Raw genomic sequence first — 20,262 nt, 5'->3', positions numbered from 1 at the left:
AGATTGAACCAAGACACAATTAAGCAATAATATATATCAACCATTGCAAGTATATTGACATGGGAACAGGTAAGTTTTCTATCTGCAAGGAGTGAAATGCCCTTACATACGTTTGTTCTTTTATCTACAGGGCTCTTATACTCTCGTGCTCTAGTAAGGATTTGTGTGTGCGGCGACGAAGGAACTGGGAAGTCTAGTTTGATCACTTCCCTCGTCAAGGGCGTCTTTGTCACAAATAAGATCCAGCCGGTCCTACCTCATATCACCATTCCTCCGACAATTGGCACTCCTGAAAATGTGGCCACAACCACTGTTGTAGATACCTCCGCCCTTCCTCAAGAACGAGCAACCCTGGCTAAGGAAATCCGAAAATCCAATGTCATTTTACTGGTATACTCGGACCACTACAGCTATGAAAGAGTTGCCCTGTTCTGGTTGCCATACTTCCGCTCCCTGGGTGTTAATGTCCCCGTTGTTCTATGTGCCAACAAGTCAGACCTTACCCCTGAAGGCAACGGGTCCCAGGTTGTTGAGGATGAGATGCTCCCGGTAATGGCGGAATTCAAGGAGATCGACTCCTGCATTCGAACCAGCAGTAGGGAGCATCGTAATGTCAACGAAGCATTTTTCCTTTGCCAAAAGGCCGTCACACATCCCATTGCGCCCTTGTTCGATTCCAAGGAATCGGCTCTGAAACCCGCTGCCGTTAGTGCCCTTCATCGAATCTTTTATCTGTGCGACAAGGACCGTGACGGATATTTGAGCGATATGGAAATTACAGACTTTCAAGCAAAGTGCTTTGGTAAACCTCTGAGGGAAGAGGATCTGGTCCATATCAAGGAGACTATACGCAGGTTTTACCCAGATGCTGTCACACCTGCTGGCATCAGCGTACAGGGCTTCCTACAACTTAATAAACTATATGCTGAAAAAGGACGACATGAAACAATATGGATCATACTACGGACATTCAAGTACACGGATAACCTGTCTCTACAAGAAGATTTTCTCCACCCTCGGTTCGAAGTGCCCCCCTTTGCCTCGGCGGAACTGTCTCCCGCTGGCTATCGTTTTCTTGTCGATTTGTTCCTTCTCTCAGATAAGGATAATGATGGTGGACTCAATGACACGGAGCTGGCATCTCTGTTTGCGCCTACCCCGGGATTACCTCCCTCTTGGATAGAGGGTGCCTTTCCCTGTTCAACTGTACGAAATGAGACTGGCCACATTACTTTGCAGGGTTGGCTTGCACAATGGAGTGTGACTACATTTACATCACCGAAAACCACACTGGAGTACCTAGCTTACCTGGGATTCGAGTCATCCGACCGAGGGAACCCAACAACCACTGCAGCACTGAAGGTGACCAAACCACGGAAAAAGCGGCAACGCCCTGGCCGTGTTGGCCGTAATGTTGTCATGTGCTATGTCCTAGGAGCCCCGGCCTCAGGAAAGTCATCTCTCCTCGACGCATTTCTTTCGCGTGGCTTTAGCTCGACATACCATCCCACCATCCAATCACGCACCGCTGTCAATACTGTGGAATTGCCTGGCGGCAAACAATGTTACCTCATCCTTGACGAACTGGGTGAGCTTGAACCTGCGCTTCTCGAAAACAAAACCAAACTTCTGGATCAATGCGATGTGGTCGCATACACCTATGACTCTTCTGACCCTGACTCTTTCGCCTATATTCCCATGCTGCGGGATAAATATCCCCACCTAGCGGAGTTACCAAGCGTATTTGTTGCCCTCAAAGCCGATTTGGACCGGACGACCCAGCGAGCAGAGTTCCAGCCAGACGAATACACCAGCCGGTTAAACATGCCCAGTCCACCTTTACACGTTAGCGTAACGTGGGATTCCATACAGGAGCTGTTTGTTCACCTTGCAGAGGCAGCGATGGAGCCCAGCACGGCATTTCCGCGAACTGAAGATGATGTTGAGGGGAAATGGATGGCATGGGGGATTGCGATTGGGGCGGTCGTCTGCGCTGGAGCGGCGGCTGTGGTTATATGGCGCAGAGCTACAGGTGGCATGAATTGAACCACCCCTTGCGCCTTTGGCGTTTGGTGTTATATACTAGCAAGGCATCCATCAGCTAGATAGCCTATCATGCCAATATAGGCTTCTAAATGTAGGTATATGAAGTACGATATCCATGTATATCAATGTGAAAATTGTATAGATTTTTTTCTTGGCAGTAACTAGCCCTGGAGGTAACCTAATTGTAACATGACCACGCGACGATCACCTGACTCCGACTTCCCCACACTTTCTGACGGAGCCGCTGCCCATACAGCTGGTTGTGGCTGAACTCAACCTCCTGCCATCACTCCCACAAGTGGATGATGGCAAACGCCTCTAGCTATCCCTATCTCCTCGTCTGGGGGCGAGGCACAATTAGCGCAATTTTTTAGCGCGTACTTAGTGTATTAAATACATAAAAACTACTGGATGATATGAGAGATCTGCTGTATTGGTGTGTTTTAGTGTAATTTATGTAATCTATCTGATCTAATCCTAATTAATCATTGGAATGAAACTCCTGCCAACACTGACTTTTCAAACAGAGAGGAATATTGTTACATGCAGCACAACCATATCTTGATCTTGGAGCTTTATCTTGTTTCTGCTCTGTTCTCTTTCTTTTGTACTGACACCAGGCACAAGCTCAAGGTTCTGACAGAGGAATTCAATGGTGATTTAGATCTGGATTTGATTGAGTAGTAGGTAGAGGATTTGAGAATTCCAGGAGTTGAAGATAGAGCTGCCGACAGAATTCAAGATGAGATATAGTAGTATCAGTAGTGCCAGTAGTGTCAGTAGTGCCAGTAGTGCCAGTAGTGCCAGTAGTAGCCAGTTGATGAAGAATATAAGCATTGACAATAGCATGATCAATAATCCAGTATAGAATTGACAACCAGGTGCGATTGGTGGGCATATGAGTCTCATAGAAAGCTCTATACTGATTTGCTAGGTCAATCCCATTCATATAATGATTGTAGTCATCAATGATGATAGGAATCTTCATAGATTGTTCAAATTTATCACCAAATAGCTGTTGAATCTGTGAGCCATTGGTGGAATTGATTCCAGGATGTTTCTGGATACATTCAATGAAGCTGTCTGGCTTATGAACTGTAGATAGTAGTAAAACCACATTATTATCTTTCCATGTAAGACAGAGAACTTCATTTTGAGGGATAATACACAGAGTATTGAAGGGAATATGAGCAGATAATCCAGAGTTCTTTAATTCTTGTAAAAGAGGTGGTAGATTGGCAGGATGGGTGGTTCCACAAGCTCCAATTTCTTGCTTTCAAAGATAGTGGAATAGAGCAACAGAGGTGAAGTAGTTGTCCATATAAATTGAGTAGCCAGCTACCTCTTTACTGTTATTCAACTTCATATGCTGCTTGGTGCTCTGCTGCTCAGTGCTCTGCTGCTCAGTGCTCTGCTGATTAATGCTCTGCTACTCAGTGCTCTGCTGATTGATGCTCTGCTGCTCAGTGCTCTGCTGCTCAATACTCTGCTGCTCAGTACTCTGCTGCTTGATGCTCTGCTACTCAGTGCTCTGCTGCTTGATACTCTGCTGATTGATACTCTGCTGTTTGATGCTCTGCTGCTCAGTGCTCTGCTGATTGATGCTCTGCTGCTCAGTACTCTGCTGCTCAGTGCTCTGCTGCTCAGTGCTCTGCAAGAATACTGGCAGCCATTCAATCAATTCCACCACAAGAGATTCAGTTTTGATTAATCCTGGAGTTCAGAACATTGTACTTATGCAGAGATTATCATTGAATATGAAAAAGGTTCAAAGATAGCTCTGTTCTTCTAGTTCAAAGATCTTATATCTCTGCTTAATTGATTTCTGAGGTATCTTGACTGTGTATCTTGATTGACCAAAGAATCAAATCATCATCTCATCAATGAAGAGATTGAAACCAGAGATGTAGTATCTCTGACAGACTGTATGAAAATTTGAGTACAGAGACTCTAGCTTCTGAATGAAGAAAGATTCCAATCTGTAAGAGTTGAATATATGGATATATCTCTTAATCTGCTCAAATCTATACTGTTTCATATGAAATTTTGATGAATATAGTGGTCTCTGAGCATCATTCTTATTTCAATAATCTTCAACTGTTGGAGATTTATGTATTTCCATATAGATAATCTGCTCAAAAAATACCTTTATTTCTGCAGAAGTAGTTGGCTGTTAATCTTGAGAATTGAGAGCTGGATTTCTTGAGATCTGTATCTCTGCATAGGCATTGATGGAGCTTGTAATATTCTGAATATCTGTCTCTGAGATATAGAGAGAGAATAGAGTATATGAACTCTGTGGATCAATATTATTAGATAGATTGACAGCTGACAGGCAATGAAGAGCTTTTATAGAATTAAATTTGACATCTTTCAGAGATGGAATATCTGCTATAATTTCACTTGAAGATTGTTTTCATTTCTCACTCTTTTTTGTACTGTCTAATAAATAATTAGCAGATATTATTTCAAGAAGTATTAGAGAACTGGAAATACCTTTGAATGCCATGGTTCTGCAGAGTGTGGGGTGAGAAGAAAGATGAATTCTTGAAGCTGAATGATGAAGCAGCAATATATTGAGAAGAAAATATGAGATAGTGGATCTGTACCAGCAAATAGAATTGCATATATTTTAGTATGAGAAATTATTGATTGATACTTCTGAACTAACAGTCTACAGAGAGTGCTATCAAAAGAATTGCGCTGGCAAAAAGACAACTAGACAGTGCCACAAATCTTGGCAGAAATTCACACTGTATTTTATACTGAATACTCAGCTCTTGATTATTTCTTGTCTCTGCTGCTATTCAATATGAAATCTGTCTGTCAATCTGTCTGCCAATCTGCATGTCAATCTGTCAATCAGATAAGTATTCTATTCCTTCATCTGTCTATGCTGTCTTTCTTCTCTATACTCATTGCCATCTTCTAACTCTATAATCTTTTCAATATGTACAGAAATCCACTCAATCCATGTCTGTATCTTCTCTTATGATAAATTCTTTCATATCTGCTCTCATACTCTAACAGCTTCTGTATAGTTCTTAGAAGCTTCTTTTCTTATTATTCTGTGCTTCATTCAGAGCCAAGCTGCCTCAATTACATTGAGATCAGATGAATTCCCACATCAAAGCAGCTGTTGAATCTCATGAATATTGTATATATAATGTTGAATATAGTGATTGTGTGAAGAGGTCTTATTCTCTTGCACAATAGTATTCAGACAATCAATTTGACACTCTTTTGCAAAGAGAAATAGCTTTGATAAGAGAATTTGAACTTGATAGTGATATCAATCAATTCCATCATCTTTGTTATGAGATAGCTTGTCTGTGATCTGTTTGAACTTTCATATTAGTTTTTGATCTGATTGCTGACAATCAATCTGTAATTTTTGAATATCATTTGACAGCTTTCATTCTTGCCTCTTTATAGATTCCATTTCAGTATTTAAAGTCTCAATATACTCAAGGGATTGAGCATGCTTCTGCAAGATTTCTCTGATCCAACAATGAAATGAGTTCTTCTTATTATACAAGAAGCAGACTCAGAACATGAATTCAGATAATCTCTTTCATTATTTATATATACAGCTTCAAGAATAGACCTCATGAGGTGCACACTATATTCTATATTCATCTTATTAATAAAGAAGAATAACAGAGATTTCATCTGATCAGATAACATTCTTTCAATTCTTCAAGATTCAATCTTTATACTTCAGACAGAATTGAAGTTGATCTAGTTGTATCTTTTTGATAAGTTCTGACTTCTGTATAGACTTTGTTTTTCACAGATCTGCTTTGTGAAGAATTCTTTATATAGTTATAGAAGATATCTCAATTTCTTCATTACTGAATTCATTGATAAGATCAGTATATGTCTTTTCTTGTCCATATTGATTATGTTGAACCTTTGCAAGAATAGTGTTCTTAATACTATCATTTCTCTGAGTTGATCAGCTAGATTTGAGGGCATCTCAAAGTCATTCATTGTGAAGTATAATATGAGACAGTTCAGAATCAAATCCACATTCAATTGCATATTTATATATACAGTTGATTTGACTCTTTGAGATCTGAGTGATTTCTGTGATTTCAGTATTTGACTTGTCAAAATAGGGTGATTTAAGAGCCACCACAAGAGCTCTTGTGGTAATATCAGTATTGAGTGCCATATGAATCAGCAGATGAAATATTAGAGATGAGATATTTGAGAAAAAAGAGGAATCAATTCAGAATACATGGCATTCTCATATAAATAGAATGTGGGGTCATTTGAAGCTAAATGTAATTACTCATTAAAACATTGTGGCGCTTCTTAGTTGTATAAATTGAATCTGAGCGGCGCAATTCTTTTGATAGCGCCCTCCGTAGTTAATACACTAATGGTAATGCGCTAATTGTGCCTCGCCCCCAGACGAGGAGATAATTATTATATCAACAACTTGCCCGGGATTTCCATCTCCTTTTTCGTTTCTATGTTCTTGATTATTCAGGTTTAATTTTTGTGCAATTCGCTCTGGTACAAGCGAAATCTCTCCCTCGTCGCTCGAGTTTCCCCTTTCATGCGCAAAAGCTTGACCTCAGTCAGCCAAGCCGTCGATCATTCGAAACCCCCCTCATCAATGTCTGTTCTCTATATTTGTCCTTCCACCACGTTGTTTGAGTGTTACGGTCACATCTTCTGCAGTACCATTCCCCATTAAGCGCATGTAATCTTTGGCTATAGGTGTCCATCTCTCCGACGCCATGTTGTAAGTTTCCTGATCAAATTGCCCGATGTGGGAATGGTGAAGCTATATTACCAAAGCGGCTGCCATAATTTTTCAGCGTTTTCGTTATTAGTGTTCCATCTCATATGTGTATCCAGTGTACTACCTCCTCCTCCACCCCGCTATGCGATGCCTTTGGCATACGCCAATGGCACCGTAAACGGCATGCCTGTGCCAATTATCGAAACGAGCAACATTATAAAACGTCCTGAAGGGGGCTGTTCGCTTCAGGTCGGAGAAGGTTGGTACCAAGCTGTCGCGTCCTGTTATTCTTCTGAGCCTAACCAACTGATCACCGAATGTATAGGAACTTATATTCTTAGGGATGATCTGCTCCTCGCGACTCCACCGCCTCATCCATCCGAAGCTCCTGTTGTTAGCACAAACCCATTGGCTACGATTCCCCACCCTCCAACATCTGGCGTTAAGCTATCATTAGTCGTTGTCCAACCTCGCAAAACTATGCCTCAACTTTACAAAGTAAAGACGTCTCTGAGTGGGACGTCAGACCTTCAGAGCATCAGGGAAAGCGATAATGAAGTCCGGCCAACATCTAATACATCGGAGGCTTGTGGATCGGTACCTGCGTTTGGAGAGGGAAGCCTCGCACTCGCGACGAATATAGGCAAGGAGGGACCTGGCTTAAAGCGGCGTAAACCCAAGAACAATATCCTCAAAAGTAGTTCAACTTTCGTTTCTCGTGTTATTACTCACGATACGGCAGCGAAGAGACTGGCAGAGAGAAGCCCAGATGGCATCTATGCATTCGCAAATATAAATCGTGCTTTTCAATGGCTGGACTTGAGCTCCAGAATAAAGCAGGAACCTCTTACCAAGATCCTTTTCACAAAGGCGCACATGCTTTGCCACGATGTGAACGAGTTGACGAAAAGCACAACACACTTGGATGTGATTATGGGCTCTTCTGTGGGGGATATCATGTGGTATGAGCCACTTCAGCAAAAGTATGCTCGCATCAACAAGAATGGCGTCATCAATAATTCTCCAGTAATCCAGATCCGATGGATTCCTGGCTCAGAACACCTGTTTCTGGCAGCCCATGCAGATGGCACCCTTATTGTCTATGATAAGGAGAAGGAAGATGCTCCATTTGTCCCTGAATCTACAGATATTAGTCCCCCTAAAGCTGCCGATGAGAAAAAACCCCATAATTCAAGTCAACCATTGATCATTTTAAAGTCTGTCAATTCGAAGAACCAGAAAACCAATCCGGTTGCCTGCTGGAAGCCGTCGAACCACCGCATCAATAATATTGCTTTTTCCCCCGATAGTAGGCATCTGGCCGTCGTTTTGGAGGATGGATCACTCCGGATAATTGATTATTTAAAAGAACAGTGCGTGTACCCCTTTCTGGCGTCTTTGGAAATAAAATTGTCACTCTTAACTAACCTTACATTTTGTTTTAAGAGTCCTTGACACGTTCACGAGTTACTATGGAGGAATGCTCTGCGTTTGCTGGTCTCCAGACGGCAAGTATATTTTAACCGGAGGCCAAGATGACCTTGTCTCCATTTGGTCACTCCCTGAACGCAAAATTGTCGCCCGCTGTCAGGGCCACCACTCCTGGGTCTCCTACGTGGCTTTCGATCCTTGGCGATGTGATGAACGGACTTACAGGTTCGGCAGCGTTGGAGATGACTGCCGACTGCTCCTCTGGGATTTCAGTGTTGCGATGCTCCATAGGCCAAAGGCGGTATGTTGTCCACCCTTCTAAATACATCCTTCTGCTATTTCGGGGCAGTATACCCTGCTCTCACCCAGTCGTGTGTCTATGGAGCTACTAACAATAAATTTGAATGCTTAATAGCTTCAAGCCACGGCACGGCAACGTACTAGCGTTGTAGCCCGTACCGATGCTCTTTCTCCTAATTGGGTAAGATCTGACTCGAACCGCACAGACAGCAAACCTGTAGAGGAGAAGGAGACGGAGGATATGCCTACTTTCCACCCGGTTGAGCCTAGAGCGAGGACTGCACAACTACCTCCAATAATGGTAAGAGACCAGTCTGCAGACCGAAGCTCCTTATAGATAATTTTGAAACTGATAATAGTTACATTTGATAATAAAGTCCAAGGTAATTGGTGAAGATCCCATTTGTTGGCTAGGATTTCTTGAGGATTGCATTATCACCTCTTCACTTGAAGGTATGTCCATGGACTATATCCTCTTTTATCCGTATTTATATTTGTGGTAGTCTCTAATACCTTGCAGGCCACATCCGTACCTGGGATCGACCGCGAGAAAGCGTGAGTGAAGGCGTTCCTAATACGACAGTCTCTGGTTCAGAACAGGCAGGTGGCGCGGGGGACATTGCTCGGCCAGGATCGTACGATTCTCACGGCGGCTAGGAGAATGCTGTAGTTATGACTTTATGCCGTTCTCCTTCCCTCCCCCAAGGCCCCCCCCCCTTTCTCTTCCCTTTTTCACCCCTTCTTTTGCATGCCAGAGCATCTGTATACTCACCCCATTTGGTTGACGACCCTTCTACCGTCTTACGCTTTCTATTCTTGATCTTTTTTTTTTTTTTTCATCGAAGCGGTTCGATGCCATATGCGAATGGATAGTTATGAAACAATTTTTCATATTCATGTATGTATATATGTCTGTACATCCTAATTATTCCATGAAGATTTAGGGAAAAGTGCGGTGGAATACCCCACTTTCTTTTTTTCATTCTCGCTACATGTTTTTGATTCTTGTTTGTAGATATACATCGATTTTTCAAGAGAAGTCCCTGTCATCAAAATGCAGTTCCCCGTCGTGTTAATAAGGCTTCAATATCTGTTACGAAACTATATGCAGCCATTAGCACATCTTGACAAAAACCAACTTGATCTATTTCATGGCGTAAATTTGGGCGTCGATGGCCAAGTAACTCTTGTTAGGCCACTGGGGCAAAAGAGTTCAATCACCACCAGAGTCGTGGTAGTATAAGAGGGGACGAATCACCCAATCCCTTCCCAACTTGTTCCAATTGTTCAACATGTCACATGATACCACTTTTCATGGAGCCTTGGAAGGTTCTAAGCGAGGACTTTGCCTCATCAACAACTCAAAGAAACACTCGATTGCCCTCAATCCCATGCTATCTGTATCGCTTTTCAGCGTACGCGGTGCACTAGCCTTCTACAAATAATGGCAGCAGTCTTGAACTCTCAACCAAAGATCCTCACCATCAACCGGCCAGACGCCCCACAAATGAACCAAACCTTGATCTAAGCCTTCCATGATGCCCTTGAGAACAGCCCCTCTGCAGACCTCCTATCTGTTTTCGGGGCTACATATGTGCGTGCGCATCGAGTAGCCCAATATAAGGAGCTTTCTGAGGCTGGCTGCCTCAATTTCATAACCATCAACAACCTGCATGATGAGATCAGTGCTCACCCCGAAATCAACTTGCACGATTATTTCCCCTCAGACTACGACCGTCGGTACAAATGGGTAATGCCAAATGCAACGCCAGAAAAAAGGGCCGTTGAGCCACAGCACCCAAAAGAGCCTTGTGACTGGCTCCGTGAGAGGCTTTCTAAAGTCGATACTGCCAATATTCTTTACCCACTATCTAATCAAGCCACAGCGCTCCTGCAAAAGTATTCCAACCTGGGCGACAGCTATTCTTCTTCGCAAACAGAGCTTGCGGCCTCATTGAAATCTCTTATTTTGCATTCAAGAAAGGCTATTTGACCTGAGCACACGAGGAGCCGTGGTCAAGTGCGGCAATGAAATTGCTATCAAAGTCTTTCCCAATAGCAGAGATTTGACAGAGTATCACAATCTCCAATACCTTGCTGATCACGTTCCTGAGCTCCCGATTCCCAGAGTCCATGGTCTGATTACCCTTGGGAATTTCCATGCTATGTTCATGTCATATATCCCAGGAATCACCCTTGACAAAGCCTGGCCAGATCTATCTCATGAAGCAAAATTATCTCTTCAGAGGCAACTGAACTGGATATTCTCTCAACTCAGGAACCTCCAGCAACATGATTGACCTCAACTAGGAGGCCTGGGTGGGGAAGACTACCGCATCATGGAACTTTTTGCAAAAACTGGCATTACAACAGCAAGGCAATTTGATGAGCTGCAATTCTCTGCAAAACATCGTGCAAGTCCTTCCTATGTGAAGCTACTTCGTTCATTTCTGAGAAATGAAAATAGGTCTCTTAAGGGTTCAGTGTTTACACATGGCGATTTGAAGAAAACAAATATCATGGTTGAAAAGGATCCCACCAACACCGATGCGTATATTATAACTGGAATCATTGATTGGGAGGAGGGTGGTTTCTATCCAGAGTATTATGAGTGTACAACTCTGTCGAACGGCCAGAGCATTGATTGTGATGATGACTGGTATCTATATGTGCCAGACTCAATTTCACCCTTGCGATATCCTGTGCGCTGGTTGGTTGATCGCCTCTGGGGAAACCTTTTGTGGAACTGGAGGACGGATACAGTTCGATGAATATGGGCGGATGGTGTTTTATAGAACAGGATTTAAACATCCGAAATGGTTTCCCCTCAAGCAAGTTCTTCTTTCTTCGGAAGCCTCCACCGTGTCCTACTCTCACCGCAAACTGATAGCTTTCACTGATATGAAGCCCTCACAGCCAGGCTTCGCGTTTTTCCTTAATGGTTCTTTCTTTCCTTTCCCCGATAGTCCGCTGTATCTACAATGATACCATTCTGTTCCAGCTTATCCAGAACCTCGAGGTTGAAATCCTGGCAACTGTAATCGGAAATATCATTACGGATAGGTGTCTCATACGCGATGCCTTTGACGGTTTCAATATTGCTTGCGTCGATCTCACATAGGGAGCAAAGCTCGATGAGGGAATTCGAAATGTTCGCATCCGATCGCGCCCTCACCTCAATAAAATATTTGTGACGAGCACCAAGGAGATGAATGATGGTCTTTTCACCTGTCTCTGCTGCATCGATGAACAAGCTCCAATGTTTGATGCCAGGGTTCTGGTAGATAGCAATCTTCAAAGGAACTGTAGGATGAGCCATTTTTTTTTCCTTTCTGGATCATGGACAAGGAAGCAAAATTTCGACTTAATATCTGCTCAAGGAACGGGCATAATTTCATGGCGCAATCTTCCTTCTTTGTGGGGTAAGATTGGTCTTAGTGTTTTCGTTGGACGTAGCAAAATTCCCAGCAGTTACGCTTTAAACAGCAAGCTTGGTTTATCATTATGCAACGCTGCCCAAAACGCGCCCTGCGACCAATTGTGGAGTGAGCAACATGTTACCATCACAAGGGAGGGCCATGTATGCGATACATACACTCCTCCAAAGAGCCTGAATTCGGACGACTCCTCTTTTTTTCAAGCTTGCTAATAATTGTTATAGGGTTGGGAATATCCCTTTTCAACTACCGTAGAGGTATAGAGACAGAGATATTTATACCTTTAAAGATGATGAATCAAGTAAATAATAGCACCAGTTATCTTTTTCATTCAACCAGTGCAAGCAGGACAGGACAAAGAAGGGAAAGGCGATGCCAGACAGCCAGTCGGCTTGGCTTGGTCATTCAAGAATGCGAGAGATGTGCCGATGCGACGTGTGCTATCCCCAGGTACGGGGTCCTTTCTGTGATGAGATGGGCTACTTTGTCGGATCAGGGCGGAGGCGTTGTATATTGCATTCGGACGTGACGGGCGCAATCACGCTGTAACTGGTCATTGATGGATGCTTGACTAGTCGTTTCATGGGCTGAGGTGGGGAGAAGCGTCGTTGGAGCGCCATGGAGGAAGAACGGATTGGAAAGCGGTTGGCCGCTGGAAGTGGAAGTCCCATGGAAGTTCCATGGATGTTCGAAAATTAAACGGCCATTTATTTTATTGATGCGTCGGTGGATGATTGACACATCTTGGCTGGTATATGATGCAGACGGGATCAGGTTGATGCAAGAAATGGTTGGAGAGCAGCGGCATATGCCATGTCCACAATGCATCATCATCAACATGAAACAGATGTTGACGTTGTATGTGTTGGAGTATAACACGGCTAAAATAATCAACCCTTTCCACCAACGACAGTTGATTTTTCTTTTCTTTTCCTTTCCTTTGTTGTTTTCCCTTTCTTGACAGCAGCAGGGATTATGAGCAACGCCGGTGAGCGCTGGACTCGCTGCAAGGCTCGGCATGACTCACTCGGCATCGCGCCATGCTACAAACTTGCAGTGGCTTCACTCCACCAGCGGCCCGTGAATACTGAACAGCCATGGCATCAGATCACGCGAAAAGAATAACAAAATCAACAATTTTTGGTGGCTCGGTGTTGGTACAGGTACGGGTACGAATACGAATACGATGCGCTCACCTTCCATCGCATTATAATGTCGTTTTTGCACGCCGCCATCATCAGCAAGAGTTGAAGGCTTTGGAATTTGTTGATCTTGTTGCTCCCACTTCTTCACATGATAAGGAGGAGGCAGGAGAATCAATGCGAATCCCGCATTCGAATATTCCGACCGGCTGCTTTGACGGGGGACAGTGCCGCCATATAAAAGAGTCTGCAAGCCAACTCAAGGAGCCTCCTCCTTGTGTTTCTAGGAGACGCGTCCACTCTCTCCGCGCTGGTGAGTTCTCAGCGACAAAGAACAGATTCGATAAATAAATTAACTATCGCATGGGTCTGAGCTTGTGGCTGGATTGCGGGTTTCCATAGGGCGAAAATTTGACACAAGCGTTTATGACCTCATATTTGGAACAAACTTTTTTATTATTCGTAATTAAACTGTTTTTTTATTTTTATATCATACTATGAATAGCCCGATTCGCCTTACCACGGGTGACGATGGCTATGTAAGCTTCAGTCAGTGAAACAGCACGGTTCGGCGGGCCCTGCCGGGTTTGATTCCAAACATCCTCTCCCCAATTCCTCGTCCCCACCAGCTAGTCTAGGCCGCGTAGTTGGTTCTATCTAACCTTTAGTTTGCAAACTTATGGGTATCCCGGCCCGTGGCCTGGAGGAGCTGGATCGCTGATATTCTCGCTTCCTCTAACCTCCTCAGCTTTGTGTGAATACTCTACTCCCATTCTCCTGCTCGCTCTTGATTCTCACCCCGCTTTTTCTCGTTATCTATCCTCGCGACCCTATGATTGCTCCAACATTTCTGCCATCGCCATTTCCACGTCCTGTCCACTAGGGATTCCTTGTTCTTCCCTTGCTACCATGCCACTGAGTTTCCTCACTAACGGCGGAACCGCAAGTCAGGCAAAGTACTTCGATATCAGGTTGGCATCATTAGTGATATACTCTGCACCTTCTTCATTATCCCTCTAGCGCAGTGAGACCTGATCAATTCCCCATAGGCTTGATAACGATTATATTGTATTTCGCGGGAACGAACATGAAGCCGCCAGCACCCTGTTGAATGGCAAGTTGCTCCTTTGCCTCTCGGAGCCCCTGCAGATCAAGTATCTGAGACTGAACCTCACCGGCATGTCGAAAATCCTGTAAGCTGTTTCACTCCGTTGGAAGGCTTTCGCACCAGAACCCCTAAGAAACATATATGGTGAATGCTAATAGTACCTACGAATAATCTGCAGCTTCCATGGATCTGCCAGGCGCAGAAAGCCTGCGAGGGAACACACATTTTTTGAGAAGACATGGTCATTTAAAGATGCTGGTAAGAACAAGCTGGAGACCTTGCCAGCCGGCAACTATGACTTTCCTTTCGATATCATCCTCCCGGGATCTCTCCCAGAAAGCATTGAGGGACTGCGCGACACCTTCATCACATATCGATTCAAAGCGGAGATTGGCCGGAAATACGCCAAGAGTATCGTCGTGCGGAAGCCATTGAGGATCATTCGCACCCTCGATCCAAGCGCCCTGGAGCTGTCGCATGCAATGGTATGTACTTCAACGCACCCGCACTCATACTTGCTGTCGCCCCCTTGGGGCCGTTCTCCTTACTGCATTACTCCAGCTTACCGTTTCCGCAATAGTCTGTGGAAAATATATGGCCGAATAAAATCGAATATTCAATTTCAACCCCTTCCAAAGCACTTATATTCGGAACTTCCGTCCAGGTGGATTTTCACATTATACCCTTGCTTAAGGGGCTTACTGTTGGTACGATTTCGACACAGCTGGTGGAAACCCACGATTTCGTCTTAAATCCTGAAGCCGCCCAAGCCGACCAATTGTCCCATAAATGGACGAAAGTAATCCTTGACGACTCCTGCACGCTGGACCAACTAAAGAAATCCCAATCCCTGGATGGAGAGGTTGAGGGATTTGCTTTTTCTCGAATCTTGAACTTACCAAAATCCCTCAGCAAATGCTTACAAGACGCTGATACGCGAGGCATAAAAATCAAGCACAAACTAAAGTTCAAAGTCCAACTCCACAATCCGGACCGTCACTTATCTGAGGTATATTTTCCCATATTCACTGTTATCGATTCCCATGTGCTCTCTCTCGCGTTCACGTATTGCGTATGCATGGGATATTTGCTAACAACAGAGCTCCGTGCGTCAACAGCTTCGTGCCAGCCTTCCTGTTTCGATTTTCATTTCTCCCCATCTCCCTATTGGCGACAATAATGACCTTATTGATCAATCGGTCCAGTCTGCTCAGCGAGCCATCCATACTATGGCCCAGCAAGCGCCCCCTCTCTACGGAGACCATCGATTCGATCAGCTGTACAGCGAAATAGATTGCTCCGGATATCGGACTCCCGGGAGCACCAGTGGCCCTGGCACACCCTTGTTATCTCTCAGTCGAAGTCTCTCAGCAGAGAACATTAATGGCGCAGTGCCCCTGGGGCATCAGCACATCTCTCCATCTGTTTTACATACCCGACTAAGCGACCTACACCTTAACGGCACCGCACTACAGCTGACACCTCCGAGCTCGGAATCCCCGGAATCCGCAGAATCAGCTCGTGATTCAACTGGCCAAGAACCCCGGCCGTTGGATTTCGGTAGCGGCATTCCCTCCATCAACATCCAGAGTCCTGGCATTGTTACCCCTGCAACCTCACGACCACCATCGGAAGATGGCAACATCTACTCTGGGCAGACTACACCTAACTATCATATTAGTGAAGTCGAGCACCTCTCCCGTGTCCCCAGTTACGCCACTGCAGTCCGATCGCATCCTTCGCCGCATTACTGTGAGGGGCTACCCGACTATCAAGCGGCCACTGCTGGAGATGTCGCTGGTATTTCTATGACTCCTGCGCTACCCCCGCAATCGCAGCAGGGGCGTGGTCGCAGGAGATCCCACAGCGCCTCGATATCTACTGAAATAAGACGTCGTCCACGGTTGCGGCTTCACGGCTGGAGTCATAGCGATGATATACAACAGCAATTACGAATGCCTCAAGTTTCTTAATGCGAGGTGGGAATCCATGTTTTAGTGTTTTCATGCAAATATATATGATAATGATGCCACTGTTTTATTCCCGAACCAATTAATCACCCTTGATATGATTCATACTTTTTTCCCTACGGCCTATTTGATATATTATCCGTTATTACACCATGACTAGAGGGTTTTTATTTTTCTTTCTTTGTTCTTGTTTATCAACATATACATACATACATATGCATATATATATATATATATATATATCTGTATCTGAGGGCTGCATATCGCTGGAGTTGGTTGGGATATAACAACTTTATACACTGCTTTTGCCGGGAAGTTGGGAAAGGATTATGAAGGTTTCATGATCTTGCTCTTTTTTATTGGTGTTGGGTTTTAAAAGTTTCCTTTTATCCTTCATAGGTTTATCATTGTATCCTTTTTGATTCCTCCCAGTCGAACGCATTTTCTTTATTTCTCTAAGACGCTCTTATTTCGGGCCTGAAGGGTGTTGGATGGATTTGTATCGCAATGTTGAGAACACAATCTCTCTCTGTTTCAGAATGTTTGCCACTGGTTTCCCTGACAGATGGATACATTAACGACTGGACCCTGTACATTGGTATAGGAGGCACGGACTTGAAACATGTTGTGACGGACGGAGGGAAACCCGTGACAAGGGTGCTGACTCACCCGACCTCATCACCGAGGCCTTGGCATCGCCAGTCCACAGATTGGGCGCAGAACAGAACTTCAGCGGATATTGTGCGCGGTATCAGGTACTCAGCATAATAGGCTGTTATAATATATATACGGTGAGAATCGTATTCTTCTAGTCTTCCTTGTCTAAAACAAATTGTATTTTCTCCAAAGACTAGCGAATCTTGCATGGCTTGCTCCATTTATCCCCGAATGACCACCAAGCGGGAAATGGTACCCCACCTCGTCGAATAGATAGAGCCTTTGATTCTCTCTTTGTGTGTGAGAGTGTGTGACTTCCACACAACACACCGTCGCTTTGGCTTTTGAAACACTATCCGTGAAACTAACAGTGTGCCCTTTTTCCTTTCAGAAAAAATCTTAAGACGATTGTTGCGAATTTCGCCTGGATCCGCCTCCAGTAAGCTTAAAAAAAGGGGGGGCCTTTCACTTTTTATATAACTATCACTGGGACGCTACGTTACCACCATGGGGTCGGCGAATCTCCCTCAGCGGTCCGCTACTGTTAAGACTGTCGCGACTACGAATACCGTCAAGAGTGATGACGAAGTCCTTCTCGACGGCGACATGAGCGATGTACGTCCTCGAGTGTTTTATTCTGATATTGGGGGTTAATATGGGAGAAGACAAACTAACTGATGGATTTCCCTTGCCCGAAAAGATTTCCGAACTGATGTTTAGAAGGTTACTTGCCTGGAAGCATGTATGCGGACACCTGGAGAATTATATTAATGCCACCCACAAGGCCCAACGCACCCTGGCAAAGGAATTTGAGAAGGTCCTCAAGGTAGGCCCCTCCCTGCCATTGCTAGTTGAATAGTGACGCGTGGGAAGGTCGTCGCTTGCTAACATTCCGGATACAATTTGCCTTTCATTCTTACCAGGCTGTACCGGAACCTCTGGAGGAAGCGGCGCAGTTCAGTGAGGGCAAGGGAGGTGTCGTTGGTCTTTTCGACAACATACGCATTAACATAACTGTAAGAAAACATTTCCATTTACGGATCATCTAGGTTTTGTGCCAAGTCCGCTAGGGCTTCTAACGGCGTACCGCCACAGGCAATCGTCAACCTTCATTTGGACATAGAGAAGAAGGTGAAAACCATTGCTCTCCCAACTCTCGAGCGCCTTCATACAGAGATCAAATCCAAAGCCAAAGAACTCCAGCATGGCTCCGAAAAGGGCACAAAGCAGGTTGAAAAAGCCCGCTCTGCGGCCCAAAAGTATATTGAAATGCTGGGGAAATATACGGCTGCTTTTGCCTCGGGTACCGGAGGCAAGCTAGACCCCGCGCACGATCCTTACGTTCTGAAAAGAGGCACCGTATATCGCATGAGCAAAGTTGTGACTGAAGAAAACAATTATCGAACGGAGATGCTGCACCTTCAGGAATCCCTTGCCGCCTTCGAACCTCATATCATGCGAACGGTGAAGGATGCGCTTTTTCAGTTATCCGACTGCATGGGTGCGCAATCAGGCATTCCAGGAAAAATGTACGCAAACATCGCCCAAGTAGCTCAGCAAATCCCTGCCGATTTCGAATGGATGGACTTTACCGTGCGCAACGAGGCCTCCCTGATCAATTCCGCCGTCCCTCCCCTTAACATTGACGATGTTGCTTTCCCGAATCAAGACCACGTCGCCACCATCGCACTAATCGAAGGCACGCTCGAGAGAAAATCCCGCGCAATGATCAAGGGATATAGTGCAGGTTACTACGTCGTCTCTCCGGCTGGGTACCTCCACGGCTTCAAAGAGAACGACAACTACAGTCACGATCCAATACCCGACATCACACTCTATCTCCCCGAATGTGCTGTCGGCAACGCCGACGGCGTCAAGTTCACCGTCAAGGGTAAAGACATTTCGGGCGGCAAGGTCGGGCAAACCTTCGCCACAACCAGCGAACTTAGTTTTAAAGCCCCCTCCAAAGATATTGCGAGACAGTGGCTCGATGTTCTTACCGGCATGATTAACAGGTCCGGGTCCACAGCGGCCTCGCAGACCACAAGCCCAGCTGTGAGTAGGACTGTAAGCGGCGCGCATGGGGTTCCTCCACCTGTAGCTCATCCAGCCGCAGGGTCCACCGAAGCGCCATCCCCGCCGACGTCTGGGCAAGAAGAGGGGTTCGTGGCGGTGGCAGGTGGTGAAGTAGAGGCACCAGAAGCGGCGCCCCCAGATAACAATGTAGTGACTCCAACAGCAGCGCCCTTGGAAGATGCAGGTAAATCATAATCCTACATATATCCCATGCATCGACCTTTACCATTTCACAGCGAGGAGATACGATTTGTCGATTTGTTTAATTTTTGTTGAGGTTATATTTTTTGCTTTTTCTTTTTATCTCGTTCCACTCCCCCCTCCCCCTCCCCCACCCCCCTTTTTCTTTCCTTTTTTTTCATTTTCTCATTTTTCCATTTTTTTCATTTTCATTTTCTTGGGCTTTATTCCCCCTTTGGCATTTTCGGTATCATTTATAGTATTCTTGGCAATGCGAGAAAAATGAAGCGCTGAATCTTTGAAAAGCGCGACGACATACACATATTTATTTACACACGCTTCATTTTCATGTGTCGTACTGTACATTTAGATTTTCTTTCCATGCTGCATACAGATATCTATATTTGATCTTTCGGTATTCTGTTCTGAGCGTACACACTATGCTTGTCGAATATTCTCTCATTTGGCTAAATAACTAGTTAGCTACGTACCACATAGCTAGCTAGATCTTTTGCCATGCTGCAAACTGAAACATATTATATGTCGGACCCTTCCGTCACGTGGCCTGTATTCCACCACAGTCGTTCTTTAGAGTTAGCAACAACCTTTGGTCGATCAAGCTTGCGACCCTGTCATTATAATGCTTTCGCATGTGCGTTGGGCCTCCAGCTCATAGGCACTTGCAGCCGTTGTAGGGGATTAAATCGCTTCGACTGGGTATGACTTGGTTTTCTCAACCATGACATGTATGTACATTCATCCTTTGTAAAAGCTGGCCATTTATAGCTCTTCTTTTCCAACTCCCAGATAAATACATAGATACATGAATAAAATACACCGGGAAACAAACGCAGTCGCGGGTATGCGGAATAACACCCCTCCCCGCATAAAGTTCCAATGCTACCAGAAGAAATTGAAGCAGAAGATAAAACTGGCTTATCGGGAACTGCTAACTGAAATATGCCAGAAAAGCGGAAGAGGTATTTTGTTTCAGACATGTAAAATATAACAGCGTACAGGCAAAACAACATGGCAGGGTGCAATATCAGTGAGGACACGAGAATGAATAATCGAACGGTCGAGAACTACGAGGGAAAAAAGAGAAAAGAAAAGAAAGGAGCAAATAAGAAGAAACAAGGCACTGATTAAAGCGGTTAAG

The 20,262-nt window shown here is 44.7% G+C and overlaps 6 protein-coding genes across 6 annotated transcripts; 5 read left to right on the top strand and 1 right to left on the bottom strand.

The window, feature by feature from the left end:
• Positions 1–8: 8 nt before the first annotated feature.
• On the top strand, positions 9–2,202 carry HCBG_03098 (mitochondrial GTPase EF-hand protein; the record flags this gene model as incomplete). Its single annotated transcript, XM_045430147.1, has 1 exon — positions 9–2,202. The coding sequence occupies one exon, from the start codon at positions 97–99 to the stop codon at positions 2,044–2,046; it is 1,950 nt and encodes a 649-aa protein (XP_045290042.1).
• A 4,747-nt stretch (positions 2,203–6,949) lies between these two features.
• HCBG_03097 (catabolite repression protein creC) lies at positions 6,950–9,190 on the top strand (the record flags this gene model as incomplete). Its single annotated transcript, XM_045430146.1, has 5 exons — positions 6,950–8,175; positions 8,249–8,534; positions 8,763–8,834; positions 8,911–8,986; positions 9,054–9,190. 5 exons carry the CDS (start codon positions 6,950–6,952, stop codon positions 9,188–9,190), a joined length of 1,797 nt encoding a protein of 598 aa, XP_045290041.1.
• A 635-nt stretch (positions 9,191–9,825) lies between these two features.
• Positions 9,826–11,304, top strand: HCBG_03096 (uncharacterized protein; the record flags this gene model as incomplete). The annotated part of the gene is made up of 4 exons (XM_045430145.1): positions 9,826–9,948; positions 10,083–10,432; positions 10,518–10,669; positions 10,844–11,304. The coding sequence occupies 4 exons, from the start codon at positions 9,826–9,828 to the stop codon at positions 11,302–11,304; spliced, it is 1,086 nt and encodes a 361-aa protein (XP_045290040.1).
• A 164-nt stretch (positions 11,305–11,468) lies between these two features.
• Positions 11,469–11,852, bottom strand: HCBG_03095 (uncharacterized protein; the record flags this gene model as incomplete). Its single annotated transcript, XM_045430144.1, has 1 exon — positions 11,469–11,852. The coding sequence occupies one exon, from the start codon at positions 11,850–11,852 to the stop codon at positions 11,469–11,471; it is 384 nt and encodes a 127-aa protein (XP_045290039.1).
• Positions 11,853–14,021: 2,169 nt separating this feature from the next.
• On the top strand, positions 14,022–16,193 carry HCBG_03094 (uncharacterized protein; the record flags this gene model as incomplete). The annotated part of the gene is made up of 5 exons (XM_045430143.1): positions 14,022–14,083; positions 14,162–14,305; positions 14,399–14,705; positions 14,801–15,229; positions 15,339–16,193. The coding sequence occupies 5 exons, from the start codon at positions 14,022–14,024 to the stop codon at positions 16,191–16,193; spliced, it is 1,797 nt and encodes a 598-aa protein (XP_045290038.1).
• Positions 16,194–17,354: 1,161 nt separating this feature from the next.
• Positions 17,355–19,826, top strand: HCBG_03093 (PH domain-containing protein; the record flags this gene model as incomplete). Its single annotated transcript, XM_045430142.1, has 4 exons — positions 17,355–17,462; positions 17,771–17,863; positions 17,943–19,107; positions 19,606–19,826. 4 exons carry the CDS (start codon positions 17,355–17,357, stop codon positions 19,824–19,826), a joined length of 1,587 nt encoding a protein of 528 aa, XP_045290037.1.
• Positions 19,827–20,262: the final 436 nt, after the last annotated feature.

The sequence above is a fragment of the Histoplasma capsulatum genome, assembly GCF_000150115.1.
Source record: "Histoplasma capsulatum G186AR genomic scaffold supercont2.3, whole genome shotgun sequence".
Classification (NCBI taxonomy): Eukaryota; Fungi; Ascomycota; class Eurotiomycetes; order Onygenales; family Ajellomycetaceae; genus Histoplasma; species Histoplasma capsulatum.
The sequence above is the reverse complement of the archived record's forward strand: the minus strand, read 5'-3'. Positions and strand labels throughout refer to the sequence as shown.